The sequence below is a fragment of the Podarcis melisellensis genome (assembly GCF_964234715.1).
Source record: "Podarcis melisellensis genome assembly, chromosome: 15".
NCBI lineage: Eukaryota > Metazoa > Chordata > Lepidosauria > Squamata > Lacertidae > Podarcis > Podarcis melisellensis.
This window is the reverse complement of record NC_138532.1, coordinates 542,480-562,164: the sequence shown is the minus strand read 5'-3', so window position 1 is coordinate 562,164 and position 19,685 is coordinate 542,480. Positions and strand designations below refer to the sequence as shown.

Below are 19,685 nucleotides of genomic sequence, written 5' to 3'. Positions count from 1 at the left end.
CACAAAACGCCACCACTTCCACTGGGGACAAACCTGTTTCTCATTGCCCAGCATAACCCAGTGATTCACAAATCCTCAGTTGAGGAAAGTATAATTTCTCAGGGAAAAGAGGAAGCCTTTGCCTAATGTGGAGGAAGAAGGCAGAATTATGATGCTGCTGCTGGGGCAGGGAGCAGCCCAGGGGTCAGGGGGCCAATTGCAAAGTGTTCCATTTCTAAAATGTTAGCTTTACCCACTTATTAACAGCCAAGTTTCTAGTCCACGGGCGGGGGCAATTGTGACCCTCCAACTGTTGTTGGAGCCTAACTCCCCACAGCCCCCGCCAGCATGGCCGGTGCTCAGGGATTATGGCAGTTGTTGCCCTACATCAGGAGGGGCACAGTCTTCCCCATTCATTCCTGTTCTGGTCCTTTGGCTGCAGAGCCGTGTGTTGCTGTCAGTGAACACTCACTTAAGTACAGGGCCGCCTTAAGTATATCCGGCATCGTGCTGCAAAGATCCTCCGGCAGCCACCCCCACCCCCGTTTCCCAGAGTTGCCAGCCTTTTTTCGGCGCTGCCAGCAGCTTTGTGGGGCTGGAGGAGGTGGGCAGCGGCTGCAGGGCGGCTCCTCTGGCAGGGAAGAGGCGACGGCTCCGGGTGTGCTGCTGTTTCAGCAAGGCGGGCGAGGGCGGCAAGCGGATGCTGGGAGGCGCCGCGCCCATCTGCGCCCATGCCTGCCTTAACTGTGATGAGAAAGGTTTAGGATGCTGAGTGTTTGCCTGCTATGCTAAAGGCACCCTGGAAAAAACCTTTGCAACTTACCCAATAACTAGAACAAAATTACTCAGGGCTGTGTAATCAGCTGTCTCACCTCCCTTTTTCCTTGCAGGTCAGTGTGGCTCCCCCCAAACAAAAGCCAAAAACACCCCTCTGCTTTGGTAAGTAGAAGGCATTCCAGGGAAGTGGGGAAGGGAAAGGGCTGGTTCACACATGCATGTAAGTCTTAAAAGCACAGTACACTTGAAAACAAGCAGCTGCACTTGCAACACTTAATGTTACCTGTGGCTTTTTAACCTTTATGACTTATGTTTATGTACACAAGTCATCACTCAATGTCACTTTCAGCCATCAATTAGGGGACGCTGATGCATAAGTTGTCCATCAAAGAGAAGATGGACACCAGTGATTCGGTAATATGGTTATTTAGTTCAAGTCTCCCCAAAAGGGCTCTAATTTCATTTTGTGGTTGCAGAGGAAAGCTAACACTATGCCAGTTAGATGGCGTTGGCTGAATGTTGGGCTGCATTCAGACTTTTGTCACTTCCTGTTTTCATCCAAGCATAATTTGCCATTACATTTGAACCAGCAATCCATGGTTAAGTTTAGCTCCAAAACATAACTTAATGATTTAAGCCCATTATACCCGAAAGAGCGTCTCCATCCCCATCATTCAGCCTTGACACTGAGGTCCAGCTCCATGGGCCTTCTGGTGCTTCCCTCGCTGCAAGAAGTGAGGTTACAGGGAACCAGGCAGAGGGGCTTCTCGGTAGCAGCGCCCGCCCTGTGGAACGTCCTCCCATCAGATGTCAAGGAAATAAACTGACTTTTACAAGACATCTGAAGGCAGCCCTGTTTGGGGAAGTTTTTAATGTTTGATTCTATTTTTAATATTCTGTTGGGAGCCTCCCAAAGTGGCTGGGGAAACACAGCCAGATGGGTGGGGTGTAAATAAATTGTTGTTGATGTTGTGCATGACATGTAAGGGGGGAGGCAGGAGAACAGAGCTCATCAGTTGTCAACCTGCTGCCCTCCAGATGTGTTGTAACACAACCCCCATCAGTCCCAGCTGGCATGTGCTGGCTGAGGCTGATGGGAGTTGTAGTCCAAAACATCTGGAAGGCACCAGGTTAGTGAAGGATGCTTCAGACCATAGTTTATATTTCAAGGAGTGCCTTAATGCACCTTTGAAGTGGATTCAGATTCCTCCCACCCCACCACAAGCTGATTCTGTGAATTTGATTCCCTCCTTTCTCAGCCACACTTTCAACCCTTGGGAAACTGTCTTGGCTATCCCTCTGGTTTTTGAGAGGATTTTGTCCATGCAAACCCTTGCAACCATAGAAGCCAGAAGATGTTTAAGGAGCTAATATCTGACTTTAAAACAGAGATGTTTAGAGAGCTGAATTCTGTAAACCATATGCTGCACTCCTTCTGCCCATCTGCAAAATGCATGATGGTCTTTATAACCGAACCCCCATCCAAAATGTGGTTGTGTACAAGCAGTGAGTAATATTTGCTCTAAAAAAAAGTTTTCTTGCATTTCAACTTCCCATCGACCTTCCCCAGCACAACATATTTTTTATTTTTATTTTTTTTAATGCAGTTATCAGAGTTGTGAACAATAAAAATATATTCAATGAAATATCAATCTCACTCCCCCTAATAGCAAACTCTGGTCCCAAAGGAAATGGAGAGAAAATGAGACCACCCAGAATACAGAGGATGGTATTGGCCTGCCTCAGAGAATCCTGAAGCTGGCAGAAGTACCAAAACAAACAAACAAACAAATCCCACCCCTTCTAAAATTCCAAAACAACCCAATCAGAATGGGGTATTGTCCGAAACCACAGAATATTGAGTGCCATTTGGAAAAATAAAACAGAAAACGAGGGGTCAGGAGGAGGAGGCATTGGTCTGCTTGGGACCCTAACAGAAAAGTAGGAAATTTGTGACCCTTCAGATGTTGTTGGATGATGATGTTGATTTCACTTAGAGCCTGGCATTCCTCCCAAAGGAGGCAAGCACATCAGTACTAAACACGATTAAAACCATTCTAAAAACAGTTAAAAGCATTCTCTTAGCCAGTGATTTTGGTTTTGCCAGGAACAGCCATCAAATGCCTGCCTAAGCAAGAATGTTTGTAGATGCTTCCTGAATGTCAGTATTAAGGAAGGCAGACAATCAGGGACCCACCATTGAAAAGGCCCCATCATAGTTCAGTGCAAACCAGGCAGCCCCCAGAGGTGGCACCACCAACAAGGCCTCAGCTGCCAATTGTAGGGACCCATAATTTCTGGCCATAGGCCATGCTGGCTGAGTGGGTCTGGTGAGATTGTAGTCCACAACATTACTTCAAGGGGTACAGATTCCCCACTCCTGCCCTAACCATTTATACTATCTTGGAGGAGAGTGGGTCTGGCCGGCTGGCCAGAACCCTGAAAAAGAGATCTCCTGTTAGAAGGGGAGCATACAGTGTGGCATTTTGTTACAGGTCCCACTTGCAGAATTTATAAAGGTAAAGGGGGGTAAAGGGACCCTGACCATTAGGTCCAGTTGCGGACGACTCTGGGGTTGAGGCGCTCATCTTGCTTTACTGGTCGAGGGAGCCGGCGTACAGCTTCTGGGTCATGTGCCCAGCATAACTAAGCCGCTTCTGGCGAACCAGAGGAAACACCGTTTACCTTCCCACCGGAGCGGTACCTATTTATCTACTTGCACTTTGACGTGCTTTCGAACTGCTAGGTTCGAAACCCAGCCATAAAAACCAAAGCCAAGAACTTTAGAGTGACATTTGGTTTTAGATTCCCCAATGTAGACACCCATTTAAATCTAAGTGCTAAGACCAGCAACTAGATCAGATTGGATTCTGTGAGGGCAAATGCCTTCCAGAACAGAATTGTTTTCTCCATCTGAAAGGGGGGTGGGGTGGAGAGAGCTGTTCAGGTGAGCCTCAATGTCAAATCCAATCTATACGATTGAAGCACATGGCATCTCCCAAAGAATCCTGGGAACCATTGTTTACTCTTCATAGAGCTAAATTTACCAATAGCCTTAACTACAATTTCCAGAATTTGGGGTGGGGGAGAAATGTGCTATGCCAAACACTGACACTGATCTCTGTGTCCACAGTTATTAATGCATTGTCTCAGCGCTATGTTTTGCAAGCCAATGACCAAAAGGACCTGCAGGACTGGGTGGAGGCACTAAATCGGGCCAGCAAGATCACGGTAGGTTTGTCCAGTGCTTTGGGTGTTCAGTGGAAAGAATGGGTCATGTTGGTTTCCTTTTATTCAGGCTTTAATCTGGTTGGAATGTAGGGATTTCTTTCCTTTCCTTTCAGCTGAATTATGTGGGCATCTTGGCCAGAATCCTAAAACATAATTGAACAGGTGGAGTTCATTAATTTGGGGGAAGGGGAGGGAGAAGGGTCTGCACTCTCCTACAGGGAGTATGTCTTATCTTTCTCTCCCCCCCCCCATTATTCTTTTATTCATCCTGATTAGTTTGCAGGTAGATCAGACAATGTTAGCTATTAAATGAGCATTCATTCTGATTTGCTTATGGGGAAGTTAAACAACATTGCATCAAAGCAAATGTTATTCCACACTTTACTTTGCTGTCATTTACCTTATTGCAAAAAATGTGGCCTTTGAGGAAGTGGGTTTGTTGTACAAGACCTCCCAGTCATAATTGTTGAACCAGTTTTTGCTGGTATATCACTGAATCCCATCTGAAAACACTGATTATCTGGAAGTGCCCAATGTGAAAAGGAAGTGTAGAAAGTCTTTAAATAGTAAAGTAAGAAGTAATAACAAACAGGTTCCTCCTCCACTTTTTCCTTAACAAGTCACCCCAGGAAATGCAAAATAGATAGAACACCCGGGACACAAATAGGAAAAAGGCCCTATAAGCTGTCAGTATTTTATAGCCTGAAAAGTCCTATACTACCACAGGCAGGGAGAGGGGCACCCACAGCACTTTGTTACGCTTCCCCAGCCATTTATTCTAGTTAAAGTTACTTCAGGAGAATTGCAAAAGCAACTGCAATTGGGCACCTGCAGACCAGCAAGGCTGAGCAATTTTATAAATTGCATGGATTTAGAATTTATTCAGAGTAATTCTGATAGGTGGGGTGAATTTGCAGGTTCTGAAGAACTTGAGTTGGTTTAATTGCCATTCTCACTCACGTAGCAGAAAACAGGAACAGGAGTCCAGGAAGAAGAAAGAGGGGTTAGACATTAGAGTAGCCTTCCCCAACCTGCCCCCCCCAGCTGTGCCCAACATGTAGTAAAAGTTGTCCTTACCACTTGGCAGACCAATGCCAAACCAATCTGAGATACCCTGGTGTGTGATAATTCTCCCCAGGGCATTTTACCCATCTACATGTGTTCTATATGCCATGAAAAAATGGGCTGCTCTTAATATACCCTCCTTTCCATGGTGCATACATTGATTTAGACTGTAAACTGTGATCTTTGGATGAAAGGCGGCATATACATCTAATTTGTTGTTGTTGTTGTTTACAGAATTTGAACAAGCTTGGCCCTGTAATTCATGACATGAGAAAAGCAAACATTTGTTCCCAGTTAGCAAAGATAGGGAACCTGGGGTCCTCCAAATGTTGTTGGACTACAACTCCCATCATGTCCTGACCATTGACCATGCTGGCTCGAGCTGATGGCAGTTGGAGTCTAACCATCTCTGGTGGGCCACTGGTTTCCCATTTCTTTTGTAAGAGTTGTTCTAAAAACAACAACAACCTGTAAAAGAACTACCAACATTTTTGGTGTGATCACCTGGAAGTGGTGTATTGTGTAAATTTAACTCCCTGATGGAGGGGGAAGACACTTTCTTTTGCTTTAGTGGTGACATGTATATGACATGTATATGGAACCCGAAACCTCTCTAGCCGAACCTAGGAAGCCCCTTGCTTTAGGGGCCAGCTTAGGGGGATGTTTCCTTCTCTCCATGATGGCAGGTGTTTGCCACATCATATGGAACCTTGGGTTGAGGATGCCATGCTCGGTGTGGGAAACCCCTCGAAAAGGGCCCCAAGGCGCAGTGAGGACAAGGCCTCGAAAGCCGGGGGGGGCGCCGGGCGCCACTGGGGACCCGGGGGTCCCCCCGCCCTCCCGACCCGACTCCGGACAGGCGGGAGAAGCCGCCTCCCAGCCGGTGGCCCGCCTTCTCTTTCCGCAGATTGAATAAAGCGAATTAAAATGGTTAGTGTGGTGCTCGCTTCGGCAGCACATATACTAAAAATAAAATGGTTAGTGTGTCTCGAACCCGGGTTTTGTCTTGCATGCTACGACTCCCAGAATCATTTGCGGGGATGGCGGTTTCAAAGTGGGCGCCGTAGAAGCTTCAAACTACATCTCCCAGAATTCTTTGGGGGCACAGCGCCTTAGAAGCCTCAAACTACATCTCCCAGAATCCTTTGCAGGGATGCTATCTTGAAAGGGGACTAGAGAACACTTTAGAAGCTTCAAACTACATCTCCCAGAATTATTTGGGGGGGCTCAGGGCAACTGAGAAGCCTCAAACTATGTCTCCCAGAATCCTTTGTGGGGATGCTGTGTTGAAAAGGGAATAGAGTGCATAAGATTATTAATAATAATAATAATTTTTTATTTATACCCCGCCCTCCCCAGCCAAGGCCAGGCTCAGAGCGGCTTACAAGCAATAATAAAAACAAGATGAATGATTACAACTTAAAAACAAAAATAAAATACAACATTAAAATAATGGAACATTAAATAATAACATTAGTTATTCAACATCTTTATCAACGACTTGGATGATGGACTCAAGGGCATCCTGATCAAATTTGCAGATGACACCAAACTGGGAGGGGTGGCAGAGGACAGGATCACATATCAAAACGACCTTGACAGATTAGAGAACTGGGCTAAAACAAACAAGATGAATTTTAACAGGGAGAAATGTAAAGTATTGCACTTGGGCAAAAAAAAGGAGAGGCACAAATACAAGATGGGTGACACCTGGCTTGAGAGCAGTACATGTGAAAAGGATCTAGGAGTCTTGGTTGACCACAAACCTGACATGAGCCAACAGTGTGACGCGGCAGCTAAAAAAGCCAATGCAATTCTGGGCTGCATCAATAGGAGTATAGCATCTAGATCAAGGGAAGTAATAGTGCCACTGTATTCTGCTCTGGTCAGACCTCGCCTGGAGTACTGTGTCCAGTTCTGGGCACCACAGTTCAAGAAGGACACTGACAAACTGGAACGTGTCCAGAGGAGGGCAACCAAAATGGTCAAAGGGCTGGAAACGATGCCTTATGAGGAACGGCTAAGGGAGCTGGGCATGTTTAGCCTGGAGAAGAGGAGGTTAAGGGGTGATATGATAGCCATGTTCAAATATATAAAAGGCTGTCACATAGAGGAGGGAGAAAGGTTGTTTTCTGCTGCTCCAGAGAAGCGGACACGGACCAATGGATCCAAACTACAAGAAAGAAGATTCCACCTAAACATTAGGAAGAACTTCCTGACAGTAAGAGCTGTTTGACAGTGGAATTTGCTGCCAAGGAGTGTGGTGGAGTCTCCTTCTTTGGAGGTCTTTAAGCAGAGGCTTGACAACCATATGTCAGGAGTGCTCTGATGGTGTTTCCTGCTTGGCAGGGGGTTGGACTCGATGGCCCTTGTGGTCTCTTCCAACTCTATGATTCTATGATTCTATGGCTCTGGCATTGGGGAAGTGTGTGTGGTGCATCTTGTATCACTACCAGCACCTGCGGTTAGAAGATCAAATGTCCCCTGCCTGCTGCCTTTTGACTCTCCTCCTGCATAGCTTACATTAGACCTGTTGCCAAGCTGCAGCTGCAGGGATCTAATCCTGTGGGTTTTTTGTCCAGCTTCCTTGGAGACGGGCCCGTGGCTCCCCACTGATCAATAGGAACGGAAAGTTTTCCTGAAAGGCAGCTTGTGTGCCATATAGCAGTTACTCTCTGGCATTGGTTGCGTTTGGAGGCCTAGAGGCATCTTCTAAGAGCATTGGGGAGATGCACATGGGCTGTGTAGCAAAGGACAAGTTGGTCAGTTTCGGTGTCTCATTTTTCTTGTCTTAGAATCAGGCCTCCACATTTTTGAAGCAATTTGTGTGTCTTTTTAAAAAAAACCACTCTTGAAAAATCCATCAGCATTTTTGTGTGAATTTTTCCTATTAAACATATTGTTGTGTGCAATTTTGACTCACACACACATCTTTGAAAGTAATTTCCCATAATAAAATTCATTTTTGCATGTTGTTTACACTAAAATAGGGTGGGTTGGTTTTGTGGGGGGGGTTGCACACTTTCCCCTAATATGATACATTTTGTACTCACTGGTTGGTTGGAGTAATTTAGAGTAGTATGAGGTTTGCATATTCGTTCAAGACATGCAAATTAGGTGGCTTCCCATTGAAAGGCAAAGAAAATCAATGTCCCCCCCCCCTCTATCTTGGGTCCCAATTGCACTCTACATTTAAAGCAGTATCATAACTGTTTAAGCAGTCATGGCTTCCCCAAGGAATCCTGGCGTCTGAAGTTTGTTAAAGGTGCTGAGGGTTGTTAGGGGACCGATGCCCACAGTGGTTTAGGAACCAATCCCTCTTCACAGGGAATGCTGAGAACTGCCGCTCTGTGAGGGCGATAGAGGTCTCCTGTCAACTCTGCCACCCTGCAAGGAGAAGGGGCAGGAAGTGTTCTTTGGTAGAGTTCTGTGGGCATGGCTTATGCCCCGCTTGCCAGAATGGTTGGCCACTGGTGCCTTAAATACAGGGATGACTTGACAGCAACTTGACTAAATTCCCCATATCCACTCACCCTGTAAAATCGCTGTGCTGCTTCTGAAAAAGGAAGATGTGCTCCTATTACATGCTTGTTTCCTGTTTCCCTGTCCATGAGGGCTGGCTACTTCCCCTTCAGCTGGCCAAACTTGACTCTCGAAAACTGGTTGCTGTTTTGGAACATGGATTATTATCTTAAGAACTGAGAAATGAATATGAAAGGAAGCCTTTTTAGATTCCTAAATCTAGGCAACAGTGGCTTCCTTTGCACGCTGTGTTATAGAATCATAGAATCATAGAGTTGGAAGAGACCACAAGGGCCATCGAGTCCAACCCCCTGCCAAGCAGGAAACACCATCAGAGCACTCCTGACATATGGTTGTCAAGCCTCTGCTTAAAGACCTCCAAAGAAGGAGACTCCACCACACTCCTTGGCAGCAAATTCCACTGTCAAACAGCTCTTACTGTCAGGAAGTTATGGTTAGGCATACATCTAAGATGTATTAAATGTGAGCACCAAGGGGGGGGCAAAGTTGTGTTTGCAAATATGGTGAAATAACTCGGAGTCGAGAGTGGATTTCATGCTCTTTATTCAGCTCATAGTGGTGAGGAGGAATGGAAGTTCCCCCAGAATGTCCGCTTTATATACATTATTTACATAATGGGCCCCACGTGATTGGCTAATTCCGGGATTCTCCTGCAGGCCAATCAGGTTGCGGATTCACTTCCACCTGGAGCTGGATTGGGTGGCTCCTGAGGACCAATCAGACTGCTGCATTCTGAATCCTATTGTTCTAGGACCAATCAGACTGCTGCGTTTTGGATCCTATTCAATTCAGTACATAACATATGTGTATCATTAAAACACCAGAGGGGAGCAACCTCAGGCCTGGGAGCCAAACGTGGCCAGTTAGGCTTCTCTCTGGCCTGCTCATCCCTTCCTCAAAGGCCTTTGACTGCTCAAATGCGTCCTTGAAGTGTGATAATGCCAGGAGAGGGAAATGTGTGTAGAAACCTCTGACTTTTGTCACCATGTGGGCCCTGGAAGGTCGCCCATGTGGGAATATGACCCTGACAGGCATTTGCTAGGGTCAAAATTGCCAATAGCTTCTTCCCACGCCAAGTACAGGGTGAAGGTAATTGCTCTTTGCCCATCCCTGCATTACTCTATGGCCTGAGGGCCACGTGAGACCCTCACTCTAATTTCGTGCAAGTGGCAGTGGGCAGGTAGGGGACGGGGAAAGAAGTTGACAGAAATCAACAGTGCTCTCCAGCCACTTCCAGCCCTGTCCTTTCCCTCTACTGGTCCCAGCCCCAACCCCCAGCAGCATATAGCTCCAGGAAGGTCAAAATCTGATGAAATGAGCCATTGATGCCCCTTTCTCATGTGAGTTTGTCTAATCCTCTTCAAGAGACACCTAAACTAGTGGCTTTACTGAGAAGCAGAAGAACGCAGTTGCCTTCATGCTGTGATGTGTCTGGTTGGCCACCATGGGGAAAAAAGTGTCTGGGATTAGAAGGAAGCTTGCCTTTGTTCCAGCAGAGCCCTTTTAACCATCTTATGGGGAACTTGCATGCAGACAGCCTCTGAAATTCCTTCCACGTATTGGATGTTTGAGATCCAGCTGAGGCGGAGATCTGGGTCATGTAGGTGTTAGCCTAGTAAAAGCCAGTTTTACCTGCCCAGCCCACAGAGTACCTTCACCTCTTTGATGGAAAGTTGGAAAGTGAATCCTCCCAGCATTTGCTACCAGATTGTAGATAAGAATTTCTGCTATTAGGCAGGGGAAATGCATGCTGAAAGCCACAGACTCCTCCTGAATCTGATATAGACCCACATTTAGTTTTGTACTCTGGCCAAGGAGCTGCTGAGAGCTGCTAGATATCTCTGTCTGCTTGGCACCTGAAGGGCCATGATGCTGCTGCTGCTGCTGCTGCTGCTGCTGCCGCCGCCGCTGCCATCCCCCCTGTCTGGAAGGACACCTGAGTACCTTTTCCAAGGCAGGCATTGGGAAGGAGCAGAGGGAGGCACCTGAGAGGAAAGTTCAGGAAATAGATACATGAGTGGCTCCATATACTGTAGAACCACCAGAGGAAGACTGGGTATTGTGCTTTGCAAATCAAAGGTACTAATCCCTCAGAGAAAGAAGTTCTTTTTAAATATGGAAGTTGTAGCAAGCTTGGTGTGAGCACAACATTGGAAACAGACTAAGATACTAATTTAAGAAGAATGGCTGTAGAAATCATGGGCAGTTCTGTCTAATTTAATACAAGGGAATTTTATTATTAATTTATATAACAGTTACTTCAATGCATTTTAGAATTAGGCATAGTGAAGCCTATTGAAGGTGGTGCAATTAAACAAGTCTTGGGGCTCATCCAGACTTCCCACCACTTTCCCCCAGGGAAACCCAATCTTTAGCACTCAGAGTAAACGTCAATCAGATTTTCTCCAGATTGACATTTGCCCCAATTTAAAGCAAAAGGGTAGGTTTTCCTGTGGCTTTTTTTAGGGGGAACTCACTGGAACTCATTTCTGGCCCTGTCAGGTGCCATTCTACGAGAAAGAGGGGGTCCTCATGGTGAGTTCTAGCACCTCTTTTGCTAGAAAAATAGCACTAGGAAAGGAGCCAGGGAAGGGGAAAACCACTAGGACCCATGCCTAGAAAGTGTGGGTCAAGCAGAAGTGAAAGCAAGGCACTTTGGGAAGGAGGCGTGAGGCTCTGACAGGGTCCGAGAGTCCTCCTTCCTCCTTCCCAAATGCTAGTTTGTGCATTCCCAGCTTTGGGAAAGAGTTGGGAGGGCTCTAGGACCCTGTTAGAGCCTCACAACACCTTTCCAAAGCCCAGCCAGCCAGTGTGGGGACTGGAGGGAGCAGCAAATTTTGACCTCGCTCCCCACTGCCTGTGTGACAAGGCTGTGGTATGAAAAGTTGGACCAGGGCTGAAGTACAAAGACATCTTTGCTAGTGCTGGAAAGATGATATATAGATCCCATTAAAGAGTTCTGGGTCTTTAAAAATGTACACTTTAAAAATACTATCAAGAATGTGCAACACATATGCAAGATTCCACAAATCAGATTTTGTGCTGGGGTGGGGACTCTTGTGTCATTCAAATCCAGCTAGTCCATGTGTCAAAAAATATTCGAGCAAAATAATTTGATCTTAAAGCACCAACTTTTTTCTTTAGTACAGGTATATCATGCAAATAAATGCAGCCCATTATTTCCAGTATGCCTCCCTATTTCAAAGTGGAGTACTGCAGGAATTCTACAAATCAGCTGGACTCTTTGCTGGTCTTAGATACAGCATGAGACTCTTAATCTCAGGGTCATGGGTTTGAGTCCCACATTGAGCAAAAGATTCCAGCATTGCAGGGGGCTGGACTAGATGACCCTCATGGTCTTTTTCAACTCTATGATTCTATGAAATCCTTGCTGAATGGGATTTCATATACATTCTCAGGTGTCACTCTAGCAATTGATAAAAGCACTTCAAAAAAGGGTACATTTGGAGGGATTTAGAAGGATGCTGTCTCCTGTAGCGAAAGCCTGGCAGATTTTGAGAAGGCAGTTGTTTGGTTTTTGGGCACGAGACATAACTTGTCCTTTTCTCTCTCTTAGGTTCCAAAGGGTGAAAGTTTCCCTCCAACTGCAGAAGTTGTCAAGCGTCCCTACAGGACTGAGATCATTGGTGGGGTGGTTGTGCAGACGCCAATCTCAGTCAACCAGGTGAGAAGGGAATGGCTGGTCAGCCAAATCTGTTGCTTTGGAGAAGGGATGGAGAAGTTTACAGCATTTCTTTACAGCATTTCTACCCCACTCTGCAGCCAAAAAGGCCCCCAGAGTGGCTTACATAAGACCAGTTTAAAAGCACACAGCCTGTGCCTGCAGCCTTACAATCTAAATACATAGCACAAAAGGAAAAGGGTATGAGGAGGGAAGGAGAAAATAAGCAAATGTGGGCCCAGACAGGGCTTGTGGAGGCCTGGTGTACATATAATAAGTAGGCATGAGTCCTTCTAATAATGGGTTGGTCTCTTGACCCTGATCAAAGATCCCATGGAGCCATGGTTTTGTTTCCAGAAGGGTACAGTAGTTGCATGTAATGATCTCAGGCAGGCAGGCAAGCCCTGATAAGAATTAACAAGTCTCTGGCAGTTTTATGGTGCGTTTTACATCCAGAGCGTGGCTCCCAGCCTGCCGCACTTGGATGCAAGTTGGTCACTCTGAGCACGAAGGGCACCAGAGTCCACTCCTTCCTCTCTTGCACTTCTGTTGCATTTTAACCCGTTCAGCTCTTCTGGTTCGGGGAGAAGGTGGGTGGAATTCCACCCCCACCTCACCCCGCTCTTAAAAGAAGTGCCTTCTGAACGCTGTTTCTCACCTGGTTGCATAGCAACCTCCTCAATGCCGTCTATCTCTTCCCCTCCCTCTGCCTGCGAGCTCTCCGAGTCTGCTGCTCTATCTGAGTCTGGAAACTCTTGGTGAAAGGGGGGGGGCGAGCTAACCCACTCCTGCTCTGTCTGCATTCTTTCATCTTCAGAGTTTGACTCTTCCCAGGCATTCGATTCAGTCACATCCCTGACACTGCATTAGTCAGTCTTGTGGCAAAAGTAAGTCTTGTGTCACTTTAAATTTTAACACATTTATTCTGGCATATGCTTCAATGGACTGGAGTCTTCTTTGTCTTCAGGTGCAGATATATTCTATTATGAGTTGGGGGGGTCAGTCAGGATGATACCCTACATCCCAAAGTTGTGGTCCTGTTTATGTGGGGTAGAATCGATAAGAGGAAACTGACCCAACCAGTCCCTTAGTTAAGTGAATGGCTTTGGCTGGCCAGTTAATACTGTGATTAATAATAATAATATAAAATTATTATGATTTATGAGTCTGCAGAGGTTGCCCTAGAGACAAATGGTTGCCTCACCCAGGATGGAGAGCAATAGGTCAAGGGGGCACTGTGCATGGGGCGGGGGCCAGTGTTGGAAGCTGGAGACACAGAGACATGTCTTGTTCCATGCTGGGCTTGGGGCTAATGGGGAAGCAAGATCTGTTGGAGTGGTGATGCTGCAATCCCTTCCATCCTGTGCTTGCATTGTGTGCATGTGTACACAAAACAATACGTCCTAAAAGACACCACAGTCTGTGCTGACTTGCATTCTAAAGAAACTGAACCCTGGGGAAGCTCCCCTGGAGTCTCTCACCACTCAGAGATTGGGGCTTGCGTGCAACAATGTGCACATTGCTTTGGGTGGAAACGTAAGTAGTGAGGGCAATGCAATGCAAAAATTCAGGCAATGACCTGGTTAGCTGGGATGCATGCCAAAAAAGCACAACAACCTCTTGTATTAGCAGTGAAGGGTGATAAAGTGAACAGCATGGCAGTGAGTCCTGATCTGACTCAAGAGTGGGGAAGCTGTGGTCCTTCAGATGTTGCCCCTCCCAACTCCCATCAGCCAGCAGTCAGGGATGATGGGACTTGGAGTTCAGCAACAAGTGGAGGGCCAAAGGTTAGCTACGGCTGCCATGAGGACCTAAACAAAGCCCAGTAAAATAAGTGCAAAGAGCCTCCCAGTGCATCATCTTATTTCCCAAAGTGGTCAGCTAGGTGTTTCTGGCAAGTTCCAGGTGACGGATGGTGCTGGCGGATGCGACTGATGGGAGCTGGAGTCTCGCAACATCTGCAGGGCTGCAGCTTCTCCACCACCTGCTAGTACTTAGGCATAAGCAAAACTAGGATGAAAATGAGACATCCCAGCAATAATACCACCCTGCCCAACCCTTGGGCATCACAAAATCTGGGGCGTAGCAGCTGCTTTGCCTCCTTGCCAAATGGCCTGTCATGCCTCATTAACTTGCCGGAGAAAAGTGTGCCACCCTCCTCTTTTTAGCAATGTGTGCCTTTTTTAAGAGGAAGCTGCTCATCCTGTGATGCAGGATTCAGAAGGTTAGGGAAGAGACTGGAGGAGCAGGAGCGTTTTCCTTTGAGCCTTGACTTGAAATGTGGCTAAGAAGCAAAAAGAACACAGTGGTACCTGCCAAATAATGTTGCCATGCAGAGTGCTTCTCTCCAGGAAGCCAGCAGCCATGTCTTCCTCTCGAAAGCACTTTTCCTTCCTGTTCCCCCTAGTTTTCCATCCCCCCCCCATGCCTACTGGGCAGGTGCAGAATGCCTTCACCTTTACTAGTTGTGGAGAAGATGGAATTTTAGCAGGTGTGGTTTGCATGACAAGCTACACATCTCCTCAAATATGCTGTTCTATTCCTCTCCTATTGTGGTTTACTTATATGCTCCTTTTTGTTTTTTTGTTTTTTTTTGTTTTTTTATAATAATATTTTATTAAGTTTTCAAATATATGGTAAACAATGTACATGATAAAACCCTTCACCAAGAAATAATACATAAAAAAGCCAGAACAAATACCCCAAAGATCAGTATAGAAAGAGAAGAAAAAAAATAGAGAGAAAAAGAGAGAAAAACCAACCTTTCAATACAATTTTTTATATGACTAACTGGACTTCCTCACATCTCCTTTACCCTGCATTATTTGTAGTAAAAAATATCAGCAAATTATTACCTTGTTTCATACCTTATTTTGTACTTTTCCAATTTTTCCAGTTACTCATACCTTAAGTTTAAACATAATGTTACCTTTTCTTACTTATAACTTAGTTTTCTATTTTGCGAATTCTGTTTGCTGGAGCTGATATTTTCTAAATCGTGCAGCTATTTAACATTCATACAACTTATATTGTTTTTGTAAATAGTCCTTAAACTTCTTCCAGTCCTCTTCCATTGTTTCTTCTCCCAAGTCTCGGATTCTGCCAGTCATTTCAGCTAGTTCCATATAGTCCATCAATTGCGTCTGCCACTCCTCCAGTGTTGGCAAGTCTTGTGTCTTCCAATACTTTGCGATAAGTATTCTTGCTGCTGTTGTCGCATACATAAAGAAACTTCTGTCCTTCTTTAACACTTTCTGGCCGACAATGCCCAAGAGGAAGGCCTCCGGTTTCTTAGCGAAGGTATATTTAAATACCTTTTTTAGTTCATTATAAATCGTTTCCCAGAAGGCCCTCACTTTTGGGCATGTCCACCAGAGATGGAAGAATGTCCCCTCAGCCTCTCTACATTTCCAACATTTATTATCAGAGAGATGATATATTTTTGCAAGCTTGACTGGGGTCATGTTCCACCTGTATATCATTTTCATAATATTCTCCTTCAAGGCATTACATGCCGTGAATTTTATTCCGGTGGTCCATAACCTTTCCCAGTCCTCAAACATAATGTTATGCCCAATATCCTGAGCCCATTTTATCATGGCTGATTTAACAGTCTCATCCTGTGTATTCCATTTAAGCAGCAAGTTATACATTCTCGAAAGCAGCTTAGTCTTTGGTTCCAACAGCTCTGTCTCTAATTTCGACTTCTCCACCTGGAATCCTATTTTTTTAATTTAAAAACCTCTTGAATTTGAGCGTAGTGTAACCAATCTTGCACCTTATTCTTTAATTTCTCCAAGCTCTGCAACCTCCAATTATCTCCAATTTTTTCTATTATTTCCCAATATTTCGGCCAACATGCTCCTTTTTATATGCTCCTTTTTGGCTCAGTGGGGTCCTAGTCATGAACTGTGTATTGATACAGTGAAACAGGGGTTACCTGGGGGCCACTCCTGGAGGCACAGGCATGTGCATCTTGCAGAGACCTTCCCTGGCGCCAGAGAGTCACATCCCCCAGCTGAAATTAGGCTCGAAAGAAGCCTTCTTTAGCCAACAGAAGCCGTCTTTACAGTAGCCAAGAGTTGCAGCACACCTGTGGTGCACACAACAGTTTGCAAACGTTCCCATAGGTCCCAAAAGATTGCCGACCCAGCCAGATGGGTGAGGTATAAATAATAAATTATTAAATTATTATTATAGTACAATTAAAGCGCAATACAAAATTACACACACTGTAGGGATCATCTCTGCAGTTGTTGAAGATGCAGATTCTGTGTCCTTTCTCTCTGTGTCTATTACCTGGCCATCTTAGCATTCAAACAAGTGGTTCAGTGCCAGGAAGGACAATCCTGTGTACCGTATTTTTCGCCCTATAGGACGCACTTTTTACCCTCCTCCAAAAATGAAGGGGAAATGTGTGTGCGTCCTATGGGGTGAATGCATGCTTTCGCTGAAGCCTGGAGAGCGAGAGGGGTCGGTGCGCACCGACCCCTCTCACTCTCCAGGCTTCGCGGACCTCTCTGCAAGTAGCGGGAGCGCTCCCGCTGCTTGCGGAGAGTTGCCTGCATGCCGAAGCCTGCGCGCGCTGAGCTCAGCGCGTCCAGGCTTTGCGGACCTCTCCGCAAGCAGCAGGAGCCAGCGCTGGGCTCCCACGGCTTGCAGAGAGCTGCCTGTTTGGGAGCTGGGGTCAGGGGATGCTCGGGCCTCCCCCGCCCCAGCCCCGCGCCTGGGGGGAAAATAATTTTTTCCCCTTTATTTCCCCCCCCCCAAAAAAATTAGGTGCGCCTTATGGGACGGTGCGTCCTATAGGGCGAAAAATACGGTGCTTTTGCTGAACATGTAGATTGACTTCTGGTTCTATATCCCAGTATCCTAATTACTGGCTTTGCTGGCCTGTGGTTCTTGGGCTGCTATCCACCCTGAGCCCTCAGGACAGGGCAGGATAGGGCATGAAAGAAACAGTGCCAACCAACCCAATAGGTACAGAGTACTTGAACTACAAGAGGAAGTCTTTCCAGCTTTTCATTACAGCTGTTGCCAGTTGCATGTCTCCCTTAATTAAGGCTTGGCCCCACATGTTTAATTAAATGGCTTGGCTGTGCATATCACACACTCACTCAACCTCTAGATGCTCTGCTCCATTCTGCTGAGAACAAACAGCAGGTATCCATAGTTTCTATGTCCAATTAGCAGACCTAGTTTAATTGCTGACCTGGGACTGCTTTGCACAAAAGTAGAATGAGATGGTAGAGAAGACAGTGCCACTTTAGACTGCAGGGATATGCCATTTTTTAAAGCATTTCTTAGTTTATTGAAAGTGTTTTTACCCCTCTCTTCAGTCCCAGGTCACTTTTAAAAGATGAGTATATAAGACAGTCCCTGCCCTCAGGCCCACAATCTAAAAGACAGGACACAAAAAGGAAGAGGAACTGTGAGACTGTGAGGTGGAAATCAAACTCAGGCCCTCGTTCTTTGTCATGTCCCGATGGAATGAAGTGGAGGAGCCAAATGTCGCTGAGCTGAGTTGCTTCTTCTCATGCCCATGCTGAAGCCTGATGGAATAGGTGCTGCCAGGTGACCTTTGATGGAAGAAGCCTCGATAGAACAGGCTTCTTAGCTGAGCTGACAGGAGCCCAGCTTTCAAGCTCTTCCTCTTCTGCAGCCTGGTGGAATGGCTGCAGCAAGGCGGCAGCTGAGAAGGACAGAGGAAAAGCCTGATGGAGCTGGCTTCTCAGCAGAGCCAAATCAGTTGAGCATCTAGGTTTTCAAACATAGTGCAATACTACTTCTTCCCTCTCTGAGCTGTGGGAAGAAGTAGGAAACAGGCAAGGAAACAGGCCCATGCGGCATGGCCACTGTCACCCTAAGGTAATCCCTTGCAAGAAAATAATAACAACAATAAAACCACCACATCCATGAGAGAGCTTCCAGCCCACTGCTAGATTTCCACTTGTGGGGAATGTTTTACACAAGGGAGCATTCAAAAATAATTCCTGCCACATGCTCTTCAAAAAAGCATGCCTGTTGCCTGCTTTGCTGTCCTTCCGGTGACAGACAGAGACCTTTTATTTCCCCAGGCTTTTAGTTTTAGGATGGAAACTGTTTTATTAACTGCTGCTGTTGCTTTGTATTGTTGTAAACAGATGTTTCCTCCTCCCCATGTCCAATGCTCTGCGCTGCTGTCAAGGTCTGGCCAGCTTGAGTGGGATTGTGGAGAATCCCACTCCACAATCCCACTCCTGGCTCTTCCCCAACATGGCACAGACACTGGGGAGGGGTGCTTTGCCTGGACCCCAGTGGAGCATGTTGGCTACCTAAAATGTGCCACACAATGGCGCCCAGTGTCTGCCCCCCTTTTTCCTTTGGGGACTGCATTTATTCAGAAGGAATAAGCAGGCACTCACCCATGAAATTTATGCAGCCAGCAAAAGCCCACTTTCTTCTTTGAAGAGCGAAGCCTTTGGCTCCCATCCTGTAGAAGTCAAAGCTGCATCAGAAGAACAGTTTGCTTTATTCCCTCTCTCTTTAGCCAAGGGGAGCTTGTGAAAGCCTAGTGTTTTGTCACTGGCTTATTTTTCTGCATTTCTGTTAATTGCGGGTGAAAAAATTCATTTCCCATGTCACACACCACTTCTCTCTTTCTCTTCCCTTCCTTTCCCTCCTACTCCATGTGGCAAGGAAGCTGTTTTCTCAGGTCGGTTTTGTGCTTTGTGGCATCCTTGAGTGGTGTTGTCCTGAAAGGGACCCCGGAATCCCAATTTTAGCCAGAACACAATAACAAGATTGGGCCAGGGCTCTGGGAAATTACAAGCAGACCTTGCCCTAATGGTTTCCAGGACCAGAGGCTTTATTTGGAAAGGACTGCTTTATTCGCCAGGTTGGGATGCTAGAGGAATTTATTTGTTTGCAAATTCCACTCAAACTAATCTGATCTGTAATTCCAGACTAATATGCACACAATAAGGCATATCTGGATTTCACACTCCTCAAAGTTTTGCAATGCAATTATAGCCTCACACACAAAACCCCAAACTGCTTATAAAAATGTTTATTTTAAGATAAAAGTAATGTTTAGAAATGTTTGAGAGAGAATACATATTCTAATTTGAGTCTTCCTGCAATTCTTGTTATAAAGTTACAATAAAAAAAATTATATTAGATCTTTTCAAAAAATTGAATTTTGGGAGAGAATACATCATTTAAAGATGATTTTTTGTGCAATTATTAAGTTACATTTTAAAATTTAATCCGAATTTTGTATTGTTGTTTTTTAAAAAATAAATTTTAAAAGTTTTATTTTAACAACTGGATGCTGTATCCATCCCTGTCCCCAGGAAAAGGCAAATGACCGGATTATTCATACAAGGCCCAGTCATTCCAGGAGCTTTGTTCTGCCACCACTGGGAGC

The 19,685-nt window shown here is 45.7% G+C and overlaps 1 protein-coding gene and 1 long non-coding RNA gene across 2 annotated transcripts in view; one reads left to right on the top strand and one right to left on the bottom strand.

Annotated features, from left to right (window-relative positions):
• LOC309358312 overlaps positions 1 to 19,685 on the bottom strand; it is a 367,127-nt gene that overhangs the window by 34,239 nt on the left and 313,203 nt on the right. The gene's annotated exons all lie outside the window — the stretch shown is intronic.
• Positions 1 to 19,685, top strand: part of PLEKHA2 (pleckstrin homology domain containing A2) — a 96,447-nt gene that overhangs the window by 44,680 nt on the left and 32,082 nt on the right. Inside the window, exons 4-6 of the mRNA XM_081891075.1 lie at positions 870 to 918; positions 3,890 to 3,987; positions 12,173 to 12,280. Coding sequence (XP_081747201.1) covers positions 870 to 918; positions 3,890 to 3,987; positions 12,173 to 12,280 — 255 coding nt within the window. The remainder of the gene's footprint in view (positions 1 to 869; positions 919 to 3,889; positions 3,988 to 12,172; positions 12,281 to 19,685) is intronic.